The sequence below is a fragment of the Dendropsophus ebraccatus genome, chromosome 13, assembly GCF_027789765.1.
Source record: "Dendropsophus ebraccatus isolate aDenEbr1 chromosome 13, aDenEbr1.pat, whole genome shotgun sequence".
Classification (NCBI taxonomy): domain Eukaryota; kingdom Metazoa; phylum Chordata; class Amphibia; order Anura; family Hylidae; genus Dendropsophus; species Dendropsophus ebraccatus.
In genome coordinates, this window is record NC_091466.1 from 34,486,054 (window position 1) to 34,506,750 (window position 20,697).

General features: G+C 42.8%; 1 protein-coding gene and 1 long non-coding RNA gene across 3 annotated transcripts; both read left to right on the forward strand.

Moving 5' to 3' along the window:
* Positions 1 to 1,283: 1,283 nt before the first annotated feature.
* LOC138770717 (uncharacterized) lies at positions 1,284 to 4,377 on the forward strand. 2 transcript variants are annotated; one of them, XR_011359491.1, is made up of 4 exons: positions 1,284 to 1,348; positions 2,790 to 2,828; positions 3,791 to 3,841; positions 4,337 to 4,377. It is a non-coding gene; the product is annotated as an uncharacterized lncRNA (long non-coding RNA). The 2 variants fall into 2 exon arrangements; XR_011359492.1 differs by lacking the exon at positions 4,337 to 4,377 and adding an exon at positions 4,010 to 4,041.
* A 12,836-nt stretch (positions 4,378 to 17,213) lies between these two features.
* Positions 17,214 to 18,853, forward strand: LOC138771075 (uncharacterized). Its single transcript, XM_069950520.1, has 3 exons — positions 17,214 to 17,287; positions 17,518 to 17,664; positions 17,806 to 18,853. The coding sequence occupies exons 2-3, from the start codon at positions 17,555 to 17,557 to the stop codon at positions 18,692 to 18,694; spliced, it is 999 nt and encodes a 332-aa protein (XP_069806621.1). The 5' UTR covers positions 17,214 to 17,287; positions 17,518 to 17,554; the 3' UTR covers positions 18,695 to 18,853.
* Positions 18,854 to 20,697: the final 1,844 nt, after the last annotated feature.

The window sequence follows — 20,697 nt, forward strand, 5'->3', positions numbered from 1 at the left end:
TGGAGTTCCACCAGCGGCTAAGGACAGCGGGCAGAAGCAATGAAGATACTGGGGAGCAGTATACAAGAGCAATGTGATCGGCTTAGTAATCCCGCTGTCTGCCCTCTCCGTGGAAAAGGTAGAGACAGCCCCAGGACCACATGGAAAAACCTAGATGTTATCCATATGGTCCTCGGGCTGCCCCCCACCTTCTCCACAGAGCGGACTGACAGCGGGATTACAAATCTGACCATTTTACTTCATAGCCCACTAAATCAGCCCCCCGTCTGTTTTTGGAAGAAATGAGTGTGTGTCTAATCCTGGATGAGCAGTGTAATAGTGCCCCCACCTACACCCTATCCCATCCAAGCACATAGGTCAGATGGGCACAGAAGGAGGTCTCATGCTCAGCAATATACCAATGTCCTCTGCTTACTCTCTCTATTTCCTATTTCAGGCTGGACTGGATGACGGCGAGGGTGAGTTTTGTCTATAATATCTCTATGTATCTATGTATCTCTACAATGTATAAAGCAGTTCTCTAAACTAACGCTTTTCTATTTTTTTCTTTAGATGAAGAATCGGATTTCGGGTGAGTAAATCTAAACTGAAGATATAAAACTTGTGTGACCCTATAATTCCTCCCCTATAGACCCCGATCATCACTGATGTCTCTAATGTGTGTTAGGTTTTCACTATCTTCTCTATTCTATCACTAACAGGAGCGACATCGACGACATCGAGGAGGATTCGGATGATTGGGAGTAAGTATCTCATAGTCTCGTCTTCAACAACAAGCCTATAAAAATGACAGGTGTTAGGAGCTTTTTTTGTTGTTTTTTAAGGGGTAATTCAGCAAAAAAAAATTCTTGATTTTTGAATCAACAGGTGCCAGAAAGTGCCAGAGATTTGTAATTTACTTCAATATAAAAAAATATCCAATACTTATCAGCTGCTGTATGTCCTGCATGAAGTGGTGTATTCTTTCCAGTCTGACACAGTTGCTCTATGCTGCCATCTAAGTCTGGGACAGGAACTGCACTGTAGCAAATCCCCATAGAAAACCTTTCCTGCTTTCCAGACTGGAAATAATACCACTTCCTGCCGGACATTCAGCAGCTGATAAGTAATGGATGACTTGGGATTTTTTAATGGAAGTAAATTACAAATCTCTAAATCTCTGGCACTTTTCTGGCACCAGCTGGTTTGAAAGAAAAAACTTTTTGCTTAACAATCCTTTCTACTACCTTTTTATTGGTGAAGTTCTGCCAGAAAACTGATGTCTCCAACGTGTGTTTGGTTCTCATTATCTTCCCTATTCTATCACCAACAGCAGCGACGACATCGATGAGCGTCTGGAGGATTTGGAGTAAGTATCTCCCAGTAACATATAGTATAGTAATATAATCAGTCACAGACATGATTGCAGGGGATCACGTATTAAAAAACAAAACTTTGAAAAACAGCATTTGGAGCTTTCTGCATTTTGGAGTGCCAGAGATTTGTCATTTACTTAAAAATCTCAACTCTTCCAGTACTTATCAGCTGCTGCACATCCTGCAAGAAGTGGTGTATTCTTTCCAGTCTGACACAGTGCTCTCTGCTGCCACCTCTGTCCATGTCATGAACTGTCCAGAGCAGCAGCAAATCTCCATAGAAAACCCCCTTCTACTCTCCAGACTGGAAAGAATACACCACATCATGCAGGACATGCAGCAGCTGATAAGTAATGGAAGACTTAAGATTTTTTCATAGATTACAAATCTCTGACATTTTCTGGCACCAGGTAATTTAAAAAAAAAAGAAAAAGAAAAATTCTTTTAATGTTACATTACTTGCATTGTTTTCTAGCAAACCTTGCAGAATTTTATTTGAATAAAGTGTTTTTCTGGTGTCTGATTTTTGTGGTGTTTTCCCCATAGCAGAGCATGTGATTCATTGGTTTCCCTTTGAGGCTGCATTTACACATGCCAGTTCTTTGGAAAGCTGCCATTGCAGTTTTTAAGCCAAAACCAGAAGTGGATTCAAAGTAATGGGTACAATAAAGGAAGCGCTTATATGTCTTCTACCTACCGGATCCACTCCTGGCTTTGGCTCAATAATTACAGCGGCAGAATTCCAAAAAAACTGTCTTGTGTGAAACCAACCTCAATCACATGAACTGTAAAGTGGAAAAACAAAAACTTTTTTTTTCTTTACAACGAATGTCATTGCATATCAACAATCAAAAATAAATATACAAAAATATAAATGTCATCCATCCATTTGAAGTGAAGGAGGCGGGATCCGTATCAAGTCCGCTCAGATCCCGCCTCCTTCACTGAGTGGTTCCTGAGAAGTCACGTCTCAGGCCCGCATCAGACACACGGAAGCGGCTGGGAATCGGGCACCGGAGCGCCGCGATGCGGGACCCGCCGCTGGAACCGGGGAGGTGAGTGGACGGCTTTTTCCTCGGCCACCTCCTCCCCGGTCCCAGTAAAAAAGTGCCCCCCCCACACTGGAGTACCCCTTTAACAAAACACACAGCACACATGTAAAGAATAGACGCCATACCTAGAGCACACACCAAGGTCCCAATGTGACGGAAACACCAAGAAGACAAAATCACTGATTGTGGTGACTTTCACATCTCATCCCAAATCCCCAGTGCTAACAGCGCATTTATAGTCCCATCATCTGGTCTAATAAATCTGGGCCAGTGGATTTCCAATGTACATGTTTCTATAAAACCTCCCCCAACATGCAGCACTTGGAGGACAGACTAATATCCCCTTTATAATATGCAATTATTTTTTATTATTATGTAATAGGTGGAAGATGGCCGTGATGGACGCCCCGTGGATTTTCAGGTAATTACACTACATTAAAACAGCAGAAAAAAATCAAATAAATCATTTTTACAATAGCTTTTGCTCCTGCTCGCACAAATCTCTGCCCGTTCCATAGACTCCGTTCTATGGCCGGTCAGATTCCGCCACCTACCCAAAGAATTGACTTGTCACTAGAACGGAGTCTATGGCACGGGTGGAGATGTGGTCCAGCGCGTGTGGCCTAATCCGAGGCGGGTTACTAGTAAGTAATTGAAGAGGAAAGTTTTCTGCTTGAAATTCCTCTATTCAGCTCTGGCAGAATAGGAGCAGAATTCAAACCCCATTGACTTCTATAGGATTCTTCTGGAGGAATCGGCCCAAAAAATTGACATGTCAATTCTTTGTCGGATGGCGGATCCGTGGCAGAAAATTCTGATGGAAAATTCTGCTGTGTGAATAACAGAGCGGAAATCCCATTGAACACAATGGAGTTGCTCTATTCATAATTTATGGGAAGAATTTCACGCGGAAATTTAGGGTGTGTTCACATTATGGAATCTGCACGGATAACCTGCCATGGATTCCACTGCTCGCATCTCCTCCTGTTCCATTGACTCCATTCTATGGTCGGGGGATTCTGCCATCCGCACAAAGAATTGACATGTCAATTCTTTGGGCAGATGTCGGAATCCGCCCGATTATAGAATGGAGTCTATGGGACAGGTGGAGAGGCACACGGGTGCGAGCAGGGGCGAGCGGCGGAATACACTGGGGATTATCCGTGCAGATTCTGAAGTGTGAACACACCCTAAGAGCAGATCCTGCTTCAAATTCCTGGCCAATTCCTCAAGGGGAAAACTGGCAGTGATGACAAGGGGTTAGTAAATATCCTGATGGATTTCATGTTCTTATTGAGATGTCACAATAAATATCATTTTCTGAAAGTTTCAAATGGGACCAAGTACCAATCCTCCTAACCAACCCTATGTTCTCTGTTACAGAGACGACAAGTACCCGCTCTACAGTTGGATCCCGAGCCTGGAGACCATCGTGTAAGTATGAAGAAGCAGCGGAGATATAATCATCCATCTACATGATATGACAATATGAGTCCATTTATATCTGTGTTCCCCACCAAATACTCACATATGTATATTCACATATCCCCAAACACTATGGGGCAGATTTAACACACGAGCTGGTTTCTGATCTATATACAGTGAGACTGACGAAGAGGAGGAAGAGGACGAGGCTGCGGACATCCCCTGGTGAGGGCTCAAACCTTATAGTATTGGGAATACATGTTTATTCTTTAACCATCCTGTATAGAGAGAGGAGTGTGGGGAGGACAGGATAGGGGGCGCTCTAGTTAGACATAGAATCCTATTTTCTATTTATTTTTACTGCATCTTCCCCTATAGACTCCGATCATCATGAGGATGTCTCTAAATATCATTATTGTCTCTTATTAATGACGTTCTGCCAGAAAACTGATGTCTCTAATGTGTGTCTGGTTTTCACTATCTTCTCTATTCTATCACTTACAGGAGCGAGGACGACACCGAGGAGGACACAGAGGATTGGGAGTAAGTATCTCATAGTCTCGTCTTAAACAACAAGCCTATGAAAATTACAGTGTTAGGAGTTTTTTTAAAGGGGTATTTCAGCAAAAAAAATTCTTTCAAATTAGCTGTAGCCAGAAAGTGCCAAAGATTTGTAATTCACATTTATTAGAAAAAAATTCCAGTACTTCTCAGCATAGAATCACCATAGAAAACCTCTCCTGCTTTCCACAATAGAAAGAATACCCCTTCCTGTAGGACATACAGCAGCTGAGAAGTAATGGAGGACTTGAGATTCTTTAATGGAAGTAAATTACAGATCTCTGGCACTTTCTGGCACCAGCTGTTTTGAAAGAAAAACTTTTTTTGCTGAACTATCCCTTTAATTTTACATTAGTTGTATTCTTTCTAGCAAAATTTGTAGCATTTGGTTAAATGTAAAACTAAAAATGTAAAACTTGTGTGACCCTATAATTCCTCCCCTATAGACCCCGATCATCACTGATGTCTCTAATGTGTGTTAGGTTTTCACTATCTTCTCTATCCTATCACTAACAGGAGCGACATCAACGACATCGCGGAGGATTCGGACGATTGGGAGTAAGTATCTCATAGCCTCGTCTTAAACAAGCATATGAAAATTAGTGTAAGGAGATTTTTTATTTTAAATTTTTTAAAGGGGTAATTCAGCCAAAAAATTCTTTCAAATCAACTGTTGCCAGAAAGTGCCAGAGATTTGTAATTTACTTCTATTAAAAAAAAAATCTCCAATACTTATCAGCTGCTGTATGTCCTGCCGGAAGTGGTGTATTCTTTACAGTCTGACACAGTTGCTCCCTGCTCCCACCTCTGTCTGGGACAGGAACTGCCCAGAGCAGTAGCAGATCCCCATAGAAAACCTTTCCTGCTGTTCAGACTGGAAAGAATACCACTTCCTGCAGGACATGCAGCAGCTGAGAAGTAATGGAGGACTTGGGATTTTTTAATGGAAGTAAATTACAAATCTCTGGCACTTTTCTGGCACCAGCTGGTTTGAAAGAAAAAAAAATGTTTGCTGAACTATCCTTTTCTTATTGGCCAGAAAACTGATGTCTCTAATGTGTGTTTGGTTCTCACTATCTTCTCTATTCTATCACCAACAGCAGCGACGACATCGATGAACGTCTGGAGCATTTGGAGTAAGTATCTCACAGTAACATATAGTATAGTAATATAATCAGTCACACAGACAAGTTTGCAGGGGGATCTGGTATTAAAAAACAATCCTATGAAAAACAGCATTTGGAGCTTTCTTTTTTTTTAAAGGAATAATTCAGCAAAAAAATAAATAAATAAATCTTTCAAATCAACAGGTGCTACAGAGTGCCAGAGATTTGTAATTTACTTACAAATCTCAATTCTTCCGGTACTTATCAGCTGCTTTATGTTCTGCAGGAAGTGGTGTATTCTTTCCAGTCTGACACAGTGCTCTCTGCTGCCACCTCTGTCCATGTCATGAACTGTCCAGAGCAGCAGCAAATCCCCATAGAAAACCTCTCCTGCTCTCCAGACTAGTAAGCAAACACCACCATCATGCAGGACATACAGCAGCTGATAAGTAATGGCAGACTTGAGATTTTTTCATAGATTACAAATCTCTGGCATTTTCAGTCACCAGGTTGATTTGAAATTTTTTTCTCTTTTTTTAATGTTACATTACTTGTATTGTTTTCTAGCAAACCTTGCAGCATTTTATTTAAATAAAGTGTTTTTCTTCTGTCTGATTTTTGTGGTGTTTTCCCCATAGCAGATCATGTGATTCATTGGTTTCCCTTTGAGGCTGGATTTACACATGCCAGTTTTTTTGGAAAGCTGCCATTGCAATTTTTGAGCCAAAACCAGAAGTGGATTCAAAGTAATGGGTACAATAAAGGAAGCGCTTATATGTCTCCTACCTGCCGGATCCACTCCTGGCTTTGGCTCAATAATTACAGCGGCAGATTTCCAAAAAAACTGTCTTGTGTGAAACCAACCTCAATCACATGAACTGTAAAGTGAAAAACAAAAAACGTAACAAAACACACAACACATATGTAAAGAAAAGACGCCATACCTAGAGCACACACCAAGGTCCCAAAGTGACGGAAAACACCAAGTAGACAAAAGCATTGATGGCGGTGACTTTCACATCTCATCCGGCTCCAGCATTTTTCTGCTAATAAGGAAAGGGAGGTTTTTGATAAGAATTCCAATAAATATAAAGCAGAGACAGTTGAAGTGAATTATTCTATAGTTACCCACTCTTGACACTTCCTTAATACTTCTCAACACTTTCTCCCACCTATCTTCATCTATCCTCCCGATTACTCCCTCCCATTTATCCTTACTTTTAGTCCCTATATGTTGTTCCATTATAAGGTGCGAGTATATTGTTGTGATCTCTTTCTTTTTAATTGATCCACTCCTTAATTTTGTAACTAATGGGCTGGGGCTACATCCTTGCAACTTACTATTATTCTGACTTGCAACTAACGCTTTTCTGCATCTAACATAAGAGAACCAGTGTCTTTCCTCTATCTTGTATTCTGCTTTTAGACTGTCCCAACTCTTTATGATGTTTCCGTCCATTATATCTCTGTTCTCACCCCCACCCCATCCAATACTTTTACTACTCCCAATTTCCTAACTTCTCCTAACTCATCATATAACCATAATGGGGCAAATTCCATTAATCCCTGATTATTTAGAGATTTTTTTTTACCCACTCCTATGTTCTAACTAAGGTCTTTACCATGACCACATTACTCCAAGCTTTCTTCCCCAGAACTCCTGTCTCCAGGATTTGAAAAATATCCCAAGTTCCATTACTAATGCTATTGCCCCATCCTGCTTCCATCTGGCCAACCAATATATTTCAGAAGCATAATAGTATTTTTCCACGTCTGGGACCCCCAATCCACCTCTTGTCATTGGGATACATAAGTTCTCCAGTTTTGTTCTTACTCTTTTCCGTCCCCATATTAATGCATTTAACATCACCTTTATTCTTTTAAAATATTTTCTCTCTATCAGTGTGGGCATAGCACTAAATACATACAAGAGTTTAGGTAGCTGCTCTTCCTTATTACACTGAGCGGAATCTGCCGGATCAGGACCATTCAGTGGATCATTGCTCCGTGTAATAAAGAGTGATCGTGTCTTTTGGTCCTGACATTAAATCATCAGTCACCGACTTCATATCTCTACATGTAATAGTGATGTGCGGCTGATGGCTGATGACTGTGTAAAGAAAATAATAAAGTATATACATACCTGCCACACTCTCCGGTGCTTCTGCCTGCTCCTCGGTATCATCCCGGCAGCAGCAGCCAGGAAGATACCGGGACTGGGTAGAAGCATTGTGGAGCGTAGCAGGTATGTATATACTTTATTATTTTACACTAAAGACAAGGGCTACACAGACATCACTAACAACAAATATATATACAGTCCATGCTGCACGATTATTGAGCTGTGTAATAGGCTCAGTAAATGAGCGTCGATCTAGCAGATTGGTGCTCATTTACATTGTCAATCAGGCCGTGTAACATGGCGATTTGTCTGAACTAAGGGTGCGTTTACACAGAAAGATTTATCTGACAGATTTTGGAAGCCAAGGCCAGGAATGGATTTGAAAAGGGGATAGATCCCAGTCTTTCCTTTATGACCTGATCCCTGTTTATAGTCTGTTCCTGGTTTTGGATTCAAAGATCTGTCAGATAAATCTGTCTGTGTAAACGCACCATAATGCTGCGTTTACACGTAACGATTATCGTGCAAATTTCATAATCGTACGTGTAAACGCAGTGAACGATCAAACAACGAGCGAGAAATCGTTAATTTTGATCTTTGAACAAGTTCTCAAATCATCGACGGTCGTTCGCAAAAATTTCGCTGATCGCTTCGTGTAAACGGTCATCGCGAAAGTCCACCCACCCGCAGCCGGCCCCCGCTTCTCCGAAGCCCGGCCACGCATCCTACAGCCCGCTGCGCCTGCTCGATCGCCACCCCCGCCGCCCCGTTCGCCCCCGGGCGGGCGGGCTTTGAGCCGGCTTAAGCGATCTTAAAACGATCGCAAAACGAATTTTCGTACGATATATCGTACCGTCTAAATGCTGATCGTTATGAAAAAAAACCTGCTACTCCGACATTGTTAATCGTATGATCAGGCGAATTACTGTTCCGTGTAAACGTAGCATAAGTCTCCTCTATCATCCTGACTGACGGCCAAGCCAAAACAATCAGTCACGCATCAAGGGGAAAGGCTAAGGGGGGGCTTGGAGCTAGGGAAGCAGTGGCACCTTACAGGTTAAGCCACACCTTAAAGACACTTACAGGTACACAGGAGGGATCTAATGCCTAGCAACATCCCCTTGGGTATTTAAAAAAAATGTCCTTTGATTTAATATAAAAAAGTAAGAAAACTTTTTATTAAGGTGAACTCACATATTGTACTTTATACAGAGTTTTTTTTGCATAGATTTTGTGCAAAATTGTCACAAAAATATTCCAACCTAAATACCCAGTGCTAACAGCGCATTTATAGTCAGATCATCTGGTCTAATAAATCTGGGCCAGTGGATTTCCAATGTACATGTTTCTATAAAACTTCCCCCAACATGCAGCACTTGGAGGACAGACTAATATCCCCTTTATAATATGCAATTATTATTTTTATTATTATGTAATAGGTGGAAGATGGCCGTGATGGACGCCCCGTGGATATTCAGGTAATTACACTACACGAAAATAGCAAAAAAATCTAATAAATTATTTTTACAATAGTTTTCGCCCCCGCTCGCACACATTTCTGCCCTTGCCATAGACTCCATTTTATGGTCGGACGGATTCCGCCGTCCACCCAAAGAATTGACTTGTCAATTCTTCGGGTGGATGGCGGAATATAACCGACCATAGAACAGAGTCTATGGCATGGGTGGAGACGCGTTCCAGCGCAAGTGGCCTAATCCGAGGCGGGTTACCAGCGAGGAATTGAAGAGGAAAGTTTTCTGCTTGAAATTCATCTATTCAGCTCTGGCAGAATAGGAGCAGAATTCAAGCGGAATTCAAGCAGAATTCAAACCCCATGACTTCTATAGGATTCCCCTGCTGGAATCGGCCCAAAAAATTGACAAGTCAATTCTTTGTCGGAAGGCGGATGCGCGGCAGAAAATTCTGCTGTGTGAACAACAGAGCAGAAATACCATTGAACACAATGGAATTGCTCTATTTAAATTTTATGGGAAGAATTTCAAGCGGAAATTTAGGGTGTGCTCACATTATGGAATCCGCACGGATAACCTGCCACGGATTCCACTGCCCGCATCTCCTCCTCCATTTCCATTGACTCCATTCTATGGTCGGGGGGATTCCGCCATCCGCCCAAAGAATTAGCATGTCAATTCTTTGGGCAGATGTCGGAATCCGCCCGACCATAGAATGGGACAGGTGGAGAGGCACACGTGTGCGAGCAGGGGCGAGCGGCGGAATCCACTGGAGATTATCCGTGCAGATTCTGAAGAGTGAACACACCCTAAGAGCGGATCCCGCTTTAAATTCCTGGCCTATTCCTCAATGTGCACATCCCCTTAAGGGGAAAACTGGCAGTGATGATAAGGGGTTAATAAATATCCTGATGGATTTCATGTTCTTATTGAGATATCACAATAAATAACATTTTCTGAAAGTTTCAAATGGGACAAAGTAGCAATCCTCCTAACCAACCCTATGTTCTCTGTTACAGAGACGACAAGTACCCGCTCTACAGTTGGATCCCGAGCCTGGAGACCATCGTGTAAGTATGAAGAAGCAGCGGAGATATAATCATCCATCTCCCTGATATGACAATATGAGTCCATTTATATCTATGTTCCGCGCCAAAAACTCATATTTATATTCCGATATCCCCAAACACTATGGGGCAGATTTATATATGTGCAGCCCTGAGCACATTGAGAAAGGGGCACAAAAAGCTGTGGCCTCCATCTGCTACTAATTTATCCTGGTTTATGCCGAAAAACAGGGAAAAATCAGGGCAGAAACCTACACCTGCTGCGGAGCACTTGTAGATTTCTATACCTGCTGCGGAGCACTTGTAGATTTCTGCACCTGCTGCGGAGCACTTGTAGATTTCTACACCTGCTGCGGAGCACTTGTAGATTTCTGCAGCTGCCTTGTGGTAGGTACAGGTCCTGCTGGATTTACTCTGGTCTTAATAAATGTCTATATATATTTATACACACAAGCTGGTTTATGTTCTATATACAGTGAGACTGACGAAGAGGAGGAGGCGGACGAGGCTGCGGACTTTTCCAGGTGAGGGCTCAAAGCTTATTGCATTGTGAATACATGTTTATTTTTTTTACCATCCTGTATAGAGAGAGGAGCGTCAGGAAGACAGGATGTGTATATGTGTGTGTGTATATATATATATATATATATATATATATATACATACAAGCTGGTGTATGTTCACAGTGAAATCGACGACGACGAGGAAGATGGCGCGGCTGCGGACATCCCCAGGTAAGGGCTCAAAGCTTATAGTATTGTGAATACAAGTTTTTAGTTTTTTTTACTATATTGTATAGAGAGAGGAGCGACAGGAAGACAGAATGTGTGTGTGTATATATATATATATCAGGGGCGGGCTGGGCCGGGGGGCAGGGGGGCATATGCCCCCCGGGCCGGGCTTCCCCCAGCTGTCAGGGCCGCATGGCTGCTGACAGCTGGCTGGAGTCCTCAGCGCCTCCCCTGCTTACAGCCCCGCCCTCTTCAGTTTTATTTACCTGTGGCTTGCTGTGGATCCGGACTGTGATGGAAGCGGCCGCTGAAGCCCCGCCCCCCATTACGTTAAGCCCCGCCCCCTTTATGGCCATTATGCTTTCTATAAGCCTATGAGGCTTATGGTAAAAAGCAAACTGCTGTACGCAGTATCTTCCTCCGGCCCCCAGAGTGCGCTCTCTCCTCCCAGCTCGTTCTCCTGTGTCTGGGCTAGAAGAGCCTGAAGACAGAGAAGATGGTGTCTGCAGAAAGCCAGGTACCTACACAGCAGGACATAGGGCAGGGGGAGGGGACCAAGGCCCTCCAGATGTTGCAAAACTACAACTCCCATCATACCTGGGCAGCCATAGGCTGTCCATGCATGATGGGAGTTGTAGTTTTGCAACAGCTGAAGAGCCAAGGTTCCCTATCCCTGACATATAGGATACATATACACAGGAGACCTACACAGGAGGATACATATATACAGGAGACCTACCCAGGAGGATACATATATACAGGAGGAGACATACAGAGGAGTATATAGAGGATACATATATACAGGAGGATACATATATACAGGAGGAGACATATATACAGGAGTATATAGAGGATACATATATACAGGAGACCTACACAGGAGGATACATATATACAGGAGGAGACATACAGAGGAGTATATAGAGGATACATATATACAGGAGGATACATATATACAGGAGGAGACATATATACGGGGGTACATGGAGGATACATATATACAGGAGGATACATATATACAGGAGGAGACATACAGAGGTGTATATAGAGGATACATATATACAGGAGGATACATATATACAGGAGGAGACATATATACAGGGGTACATGGAGGATACATATACACAGGAGGATATATATATACAGGAGGAGACATACAGAGGAGTATATAGAGGATACATATATACAGGAGGAGACATACAGAGGAGTATATAGAGGATACATATATACAGGAGGATACATACAGAGGAGTATATAGAGGATACATATATACAGGAGGAGACATATATACAGGGGTACATGGAGGATACATATATACAAGAGGAGACATACAGAGGAATTAGGGCTGGGTGAGTAATCAAATTAATTCGCCCAGAAGGTTAGAATCGATTAGATTTTTTGTGAAAATCTTAAATTAAATTTTCACAAAAAATCATTGCAGGCGGAGCAGCATGGATTGTCGGGTTGGCGGCCGGGCAAGAGGTGCAGGTCAAGCGGGCGGCGTGGAGGTGAGGTGCATGGCGGGCTTATGGCGGTGCGTGGAGTGTCGGGCCGGAGGTGAGGTGCAGGGCGGTCGGGCAGTCCGCCTAACAGAGCTGCGACTGACCTGCCTGAGCTATAAATATCACGTCCTGCTCCCCTCCTGGCCACACGTGCAGGTCCCCGGTCTCTGGAGCAGGCCGCAGGGACTGTAGTGGTGATATCACCACTACAGTCCCTGCGGCCTCCTTCAAAGACCGGGGACCTGCACGTGTGGCGGGGAGAGGAACTTGTGTGCCAGGGTGAGAGGAAGAGGAGGAGGGCTATGTGCACTCCTGCCCCAATCACCCCCAGCTGCCCCAGTCCCCCTAGAGTCACCCCCAGTCTGCCTCAGTGCCCCTCAATCACCCCCAGTCTGCCCCAGTCCCCCTCAGTCACCCCCAGTCTTTCCCATTTCCCCTCCGTCATCCCCAGTCTGCCCCAGTCCCCCTTCAGTCAACTCCAACTGTCCCCAGTCCCCCTTCAGTCACCCCCAGTTTGCCCCATACAACCCCAGCTCTCCCAGTCACCCCCAGCTCCCCCAGTTTGCCCCATACACCCCCAGCTCTCCCAGTCTCCCCCAGCTCCCCCAGTTTGCCCCATACACCCCCAGCTCTCCCAGTCACCCCCAGCTCCCCCAGTTTGCCCCATACACCCCCCGCTCTCCCAGTCACCCCCAGCTCCCCCAGTTTGCCCCATACACCCCCAGCTCTCCCAGTCACCCCCAGCTCCCCCAGTTTCCCCCAGTGACCCCTCAGCTATACCCGTATTACTACTACACCCCTCATCTTTACCTGTACTACTACAGCCCACATCTGTACTACTAATACACCCCTCATTTATACCTGTACTACTACACCCCTCATCTATACCTGTACTACTACTACTACACCCCTCATCTATACCTGTACTACTACTACTACACCCCTCATCTATACCTGTACTACTACTACACCCCCATCTATACCTGTACTACTACTACACCCCCATCTATACCTGTACTACTACTACACCACTTATCTATACCTGTACTACTACTACACTCCTCGTCTATACCTGTACTACTACTACTACTACTACACCCCCATCTATACCTGTACTACTACTACACCACTTATCTATACCTGTACTACTACTACACTCCTCGTCTATACCTGTACTACTACTACTACTACTACACCCCCATCTATACCTGTACTACTACTACACCACTTATCTATACCTGTACTACTACTACTACTACACCCCCATCTATACCTGTACTACTACTACACCACTTATCTATACCTGTACTACTACTACACCCCTCATCTATACCTGTACTAATACTAAACCACTTATCTATACCTGTACTACTACTACACCCCTCATCTATACCTGTACTACTACTACACCCCCATCTATACCTGTACTACTACTACACTCCTCATCTGTACCTGTACTACTACTACACCCCCATCTATACCTGTACTACTACTACTACACCCCTCATCTATACCTGTACTACTACTACACCCCCATCTATACCTGTACTACTACACCCCTCATCTATACCTGTACTACTACTACTAATCCCCTCATCTGTATTACTAATACACCCCATATCTATACCTGTACTACTACTACACCCCCATCTATACCTGTACTACTACACCCCTCATCTATACCTGTACTACTACTACACCCCCATCTATACCTGTACTACTACTACACTCCTCATCTGTACCTGTACTACTACTACACCCCCATCTATACCTGTACTACTACTACTACACCCCTCATCTATACCTGTACTACTACTACACCCCCATCTATACCTGTACTACTACACCCCTCATCTATACCTGTACTACTACTACTAATCCCCTCATCTGTATTACTAATACACCCCATATCTATACCTGTACTACTACACCCCTCATCTATACCTGTACTACTACTACTAATCCCCCTCATCTGTACTACTAATACACCCCTCATTTATACCTGTACTACCACACCCCTCATCTTTACCTGTACTACTACTACACCCCTCATCTTTACCTGTACTACTACTACTAATCCCCTCATCTGTATTACTAATACCCCCCATATCTATACCTGTACTACCTCACCCCTCATCTTTACCTGTACTACTACACCCCTTATTCACTATACCTTCACTACTACACCCTACCTAGATGAAGGCACCAGTGGTATGGTGGTATAAGTAACTACCGTATGTGGTGAAGGAGTGGTGATAATATTTGTTACTTATATAATGGTAATAGATGATGTGGCTATGGGGTCATAGAGCGCAGTTATGGGCGTGGCTATGTCCCTCTTTCCCCCCAGCAAAAGTTGGGGGGTATGCATATATACAGGAGTACATAGAGAAGATATATATACAGAAGTATATAGATGATACATACAGTATATACAGTAGTACATAGAGGAGACATATATACTGAAGTATATAGATGATACATATATACAGGAGTACATAGAGGATACATCATATATCCTCTATGTACTCCTATATATATGCATCCTCTATGTACTGCTGTATATATGTCTCCTCTATGTACTCCTGTATATATGCATCCTCTATGTACTCCTGTATATATGCATCCTCTATGTACTGCTGTATATATGTCTCCTCTGTACTGCTGTATATATGTCTCCTCTATGTACTGCTGTATATATGTCTCCTCTATGTACTCTTGTATATATGCATCCTCTATGTACTGCTGTGTAGGTCTCCTCCTGTGTGTATATATATATATATATATATATATATATATATATATATATATATTTACACTGATCCAAATTTTCCTGCATTGCATATTCCCTCGTGAATATATATATATATATATATATATATATACACGCACACATAGGAGGAGACCTACACAGCAGTACATAGAGGATACATATATACAGCAGTACATAGAGGATACATATATACAGGAGGAGACATACACAGCAGTACATAGAGGATACATATATACAGGAGTAGACATACACAGCAGTACATAGAGGATACATATATACAGGAGTAGACATACACAGCAGTGCATAGAGGGGACATATATACAGGAGGAGACATATACAGGAGTACATAGAGGATACATATATACAGGAGTACATAGAGGATACATATAAGTATGTGTGTTTGTTGTTTTGTTTATTATTATTTTTACTAATGGGGGGTGCACACACGAGGGGGGTGTTCTAAAAAGAGGAATGCCTATACCCACAGGACCACAGAAGTGATATAAACTATTGTAAAAAAAAATACAGAAACCCCAGCTTTCCCAGCATCTTGTATTTGTAGTCAGTATAATGGAGGTCACCCAGCTTTTCCACCATCTTATACTCAGTATGATGGAGGTCACCCAGCTTTCCAGCATCTTATACTCAGTATGATAGAGGTCACCCAGCATTCCTAGCATCTGTCTATGGGTACGTTCCGTGTCATCGCTGAGCCGCCCCATAGACTTATACAGGAAAGTGACTTCTGATCCCTTCACAGGGCACAGTAGGATATTTGCTCACAAATGACGAAGATGTTATAGGTAAGGGCCAGAGTGGTCCTTAAAGGATGGGCCGCCAGCCTGCTACTTATGGGCCAGTGCTGTGTGCTTGCCCCCCGGGCTAAAATTTGCCAGCCAGCCCCTGATATATATATATATATATATATATATATATATATATATACAAGCTGGTGTATGTTCTCTATACAGTGAAATCGACGTCGACGAGGAAGAGGACGTGGCTGACGACATCCCCAGGTGAGGGCTCAAAGCTTATAGTATTGTGAATACACGTTTATTTTTTTCCCATCCTGTATAGAGAGAAGAGCAGTGGGAGGGCCAGATAGGGGGCGCTCTAGTTAGACATAGAATCATATTTTTCTATTTATTTTAACAGCATTTATTCACATTACAAACTGCTGACACTGGGACTTAGTTGTTAAGGTCCCCCGTACACTTTATACTTTAGCTGGCTGTACCTGCAATATACAGTACTATATGGTCATTGTATAGAGCAGTGTACAGCTCACTACATTACTATTGCAATCACCTTCTTTACAATAAAATATTTAGGCCGGTTTCACACGTAGTAACAGTGCGGGCGTTAAAATTTCTGTCCCGTACATCTCCGGGTGGTCTGGCGGCTGTATTTGAAAACCACTTACGGTCTTATCGTAAGAGTCCGGCCGTAGTGTCATGATGTGTCTTGGCTTGTTTGGCCCCGCTCAAAAGCATGTATTTGATTCATGAATCTGCCCCCGGGCCAAATAAGCACACCCACATCCCTATAAAATCTCCGCCCACTCGCGAAGTACGCCCATATGCTTGTAGTGTTTTGAATGGCAAAAAAATAAAAAAAAAGATGTCTGATGGCGCTAATAATGCGCCCTATGGGCCAGCCCGGCGTATGAGGCTGCGCCGCAAGCACCAGCTCGTGGTGCTTTCGATCCTGTGGAAGATGCGTAATTATTACCAGCGTTTGTGTGTAAGTCTCTATATATTTTTTTTTTTTTTTTTTTTTTTTTTTTTTTTTTAAAGCTTTATGTAACTTATTTCAAACTAGCCTTACAAACTGTTTAGGCTTATAATCCGTAAAACATTGATTTAAATGTATTGTTTATGCAAGCTCCCTTAAGTACTGTTGACCAAAGGTCCTTAAATGCAACTGTGTAATAATTTTGTGACTAATTGAGATGTCTTAAAAATAATAAATGTAATTTTTTACAAATTCTTCTCAGAGGCAAAAAGACGCAGAGCAGCGCCGTCTGCAGGAGGTGGGACGGCGATATTGGGTCCACCCCATCAATGTTCGGAGGGAGACCCGGGGCCACATTGGTTGCCTGTATGATGATTTGCGACGGTATGTCGATTTGAATACATCAAAGTCGTCAAATCTTTGAATGTAATATTGCAAATGTAAAGGTTACTGTCCACAAATGTTTACCCCAAAGTCCATAATTTTATTATGTTTTTTGTTTATCCTTACAACGTTTGATGTTAATTTCCACATTTGTAAACCGTATGACATCTTCCTATGATGTGTGTTTGTGTGTAATATTAGTGATCAATATTTTTCTTAATTTGTTGCAGACATCCTGACAAGTTCCAGGACTTCGTGCGCCTGCCTATGGAGGCCTTTGATAATTTACTTTCCATTTTGACCCCACATCTCCAGAGACAGGACACCTACATGCGGAAATCCATCCCTCCTGTGGGACGTCTGCTCATAACGTTAAGGTGAAGATGCTTTATTTTAATGCGAACTATTTGTTCATGTAATTGTAGTGAAATCTAATATAGTGTTAAAATATGTAATAATTTAATATGTAGCTGAATGTGAAATAGAATCATAAAATACTATTTTTCATTTTTTCACAGATTCTTGGCGACAGGGGAGAGTTATGTATCGTTGCACCTCCAATTCAGGGTTGGTACGTCCACCATCTCTGGAATTGTGAGTTGCACGTGCGCCGTGATCTGGGAGCATTTGCAGCCCATCGTGATGCCCAGTCCGACCCGGGAGATTTGGTTGCAGTCAGCAGCAGGCTTTCAGTCTGTGGCCAATTTCCCCAACTGTATAGGGGCGGTTGATGGTAAGCACATACGTGTGAAGCAACCACCGCGATCAGGATCACAGTATTTCAATTATAAGAAATTTTTTTCTGTGGTCCTGATCGCGGTTGTTGATTCCACGTATCGTTTCCTTGCCATCGACGTCGGCTCCTATGGCAGTACTGGGGACTCCCGGGCGCTACTGAGATCAGAGTTTGGGCGGCGCATACTCTTAGATCACGTGACTCTACCTCCTCCCACTCCTCTTCCGGGTACCACGCATCCCGCTCCATTCGTCATGGTAGGGGATCAAGCCTTCCCTTTACTCAACAACCTGCTGCGCCCTTACCCACGGAGAGGGCTGGATGAACGGGGGAGACTATTTAACCGGAGGCTGAGCCGGGCACGTAACTTCGTGGAGTGCGCCTTCGGGATCATGACTAGTCAGTGGAGAGTGTTTACCACTGCCCTGCAGTTGAAATTGGCCACAGTTGACATGGTCATTAAAGCTGCCTGTGTTCTCCACAACTACCTTCGGGACTATGCTCCCACCCCGGAGGTGAACGTGGAGACACTGCCAGCTTTTAGTGCCCCTATCAACTATGGCCAAGGGAGACAACTCAACCGCGGGATAGTGGTCAGGAACCTCTTTGCTGACTACTTCATGACTCCTGAAGGCGCCGTGCCCGTGCCCCTTTCACAGCCTCCCTTATGAGCCACGGCCACAGGACTGATGTTTTCCCGCATGTATGTCACCTGTCTCTGGGATGTGTGTTTTTTTATTTTCTTTTGTTGTTTGAACCCGATGTATTGGTTGATATTTAATTTTCATTCTCTTTTTACTAAAACAAAAAATATATTTTCTTATTCGACTAAACAATGTGTCTGCCTTTTCAATGTATGTAAAACATGTTGTGTGTTCCCACATAGTAGTGTTCGAAAATACACATTACCTCACTCGATATACTACTGGCCAGTAATTATCGAGCATGGTCACATCATGCTAATGTTAATTGTATAGTCCTTTGAACCTAGTGTGCTGAAAGATTGATGTGATCAAAACATGTGCATTTCCTATGGAGTGACCAGCAGGGTGCGCACTATATGTCTAACTTTCTAGTGTGGGATATGTAACAGGATCTGATATCTTCTAGTGCCACAGTCCATCTCACTTCTTAACAATCACTATTAACACACCACATATATCCCTCCACACATCACCCAGGTGCGCCAGCTGGATGTGGTCTACTTAGGTTGCGGTTCAAAAATATTATTTTATCATCCATTTTTTTCTGTAAAACACAGAAGAGTGTATTCAAAGATTAGAAATCTCGCTCTTTACTTGATCACCTGTTCCTTGTCTACAGTCATCTCCTGGATTTCTTATCCAAAATCCATCACATCAATCTGCCAGTGTAAACGCTACATTATGTAGTTTATTGTGTGTACGTTTATATATCCTCCACTTTGTACATAATGACCACATGCTGGATGTCCTGCAGGAGGAGATTTCTACTACCATCGGACATAGAGCTCTATGTGGAAATGATAGTGTCATGATAATAACATTAATGTCCCAAAATATGTTAGTGCTCATCACAAGCCTCTCCTGCTCTGGCCACTTCCTGCCTTGGCTACAGATGTCAGCATAGAGCAGGCTCAGACCTCAAAAAGAAGGAATCGCAGCATTCACTACATCTTCGCTAGTGGCTTCACAATACGTGTATTTCACTCAGTATAGCTAACAAAAACAGCAGTGGATTCTAAACACCCAAAGGATCTCGACACAATGTTGTAATGTTGTGGATGTGCGCCATTAAAACACTAAATAAGGACATTTCCAAATAACATCCATTCTTAGAAAAAAACTTAGCAATATTTCACTTTAAATGGCGCACAGCCACTCTATTTCTACATTGTGTGAACACAGCCTTTGTGTTTTTAAGCCACTACTGGTTTTGTTAACAATACTGACCAAAATATACTGACTCAAATACACGTATTGTGAACCTACTACGAACATGTAGTGAATGTTGCGATTCCTTGTTTGTCATGTATGACAGTGCTCTCTGCTGCCATCTGTGGCCAAGGCAGGAAGTGGCCACAGCAGGAGAGTGTTGGCCTGATAAATGAAATACTTAACTACATTATAATATTTCCTATCATGACACATTCATTTTAACACATACAGCAATGTCTCACATATGATTAGAAATATTCTCCTGAAGGACATCCAGCATGTGTTCATTTTCTACTAACGTAAAGCATACAACAAAATTTTATAAGACACAATAGCAACATTCAATACAGCTTTCTATGCAAACAAAGTCCACTAAGTATTTTGAAGCGTATTTCGTAGTTCCTTAGTGGCAGTCAATAATCATTTGTTTTTTTAACCCTTAAACACTAAAACATAAACAAGTAAAAAATAAGATTTCGGGAAACAACAAGATATGTCGCAATGGATTTATTACATGTCAAAAAATAAAACATTCACATGATAGTGTGTGTGGGTGGATGTGGGCGAGGGTGTGTGGAGACTACTTTGGACCATGTTGACAGAAGTTAGAATAGTGTGCAGAGGCAATAGTGTGGGCAATATGTGAAGGACACAGCCAGCCTGACTGTATTCTGGCACCACAAAAATAAAAGGGACATCCCAATCCCCCCAAGCTGTTATTGTCATCCCTAGCTAATGTGATGCCAGACCTTCTAAAC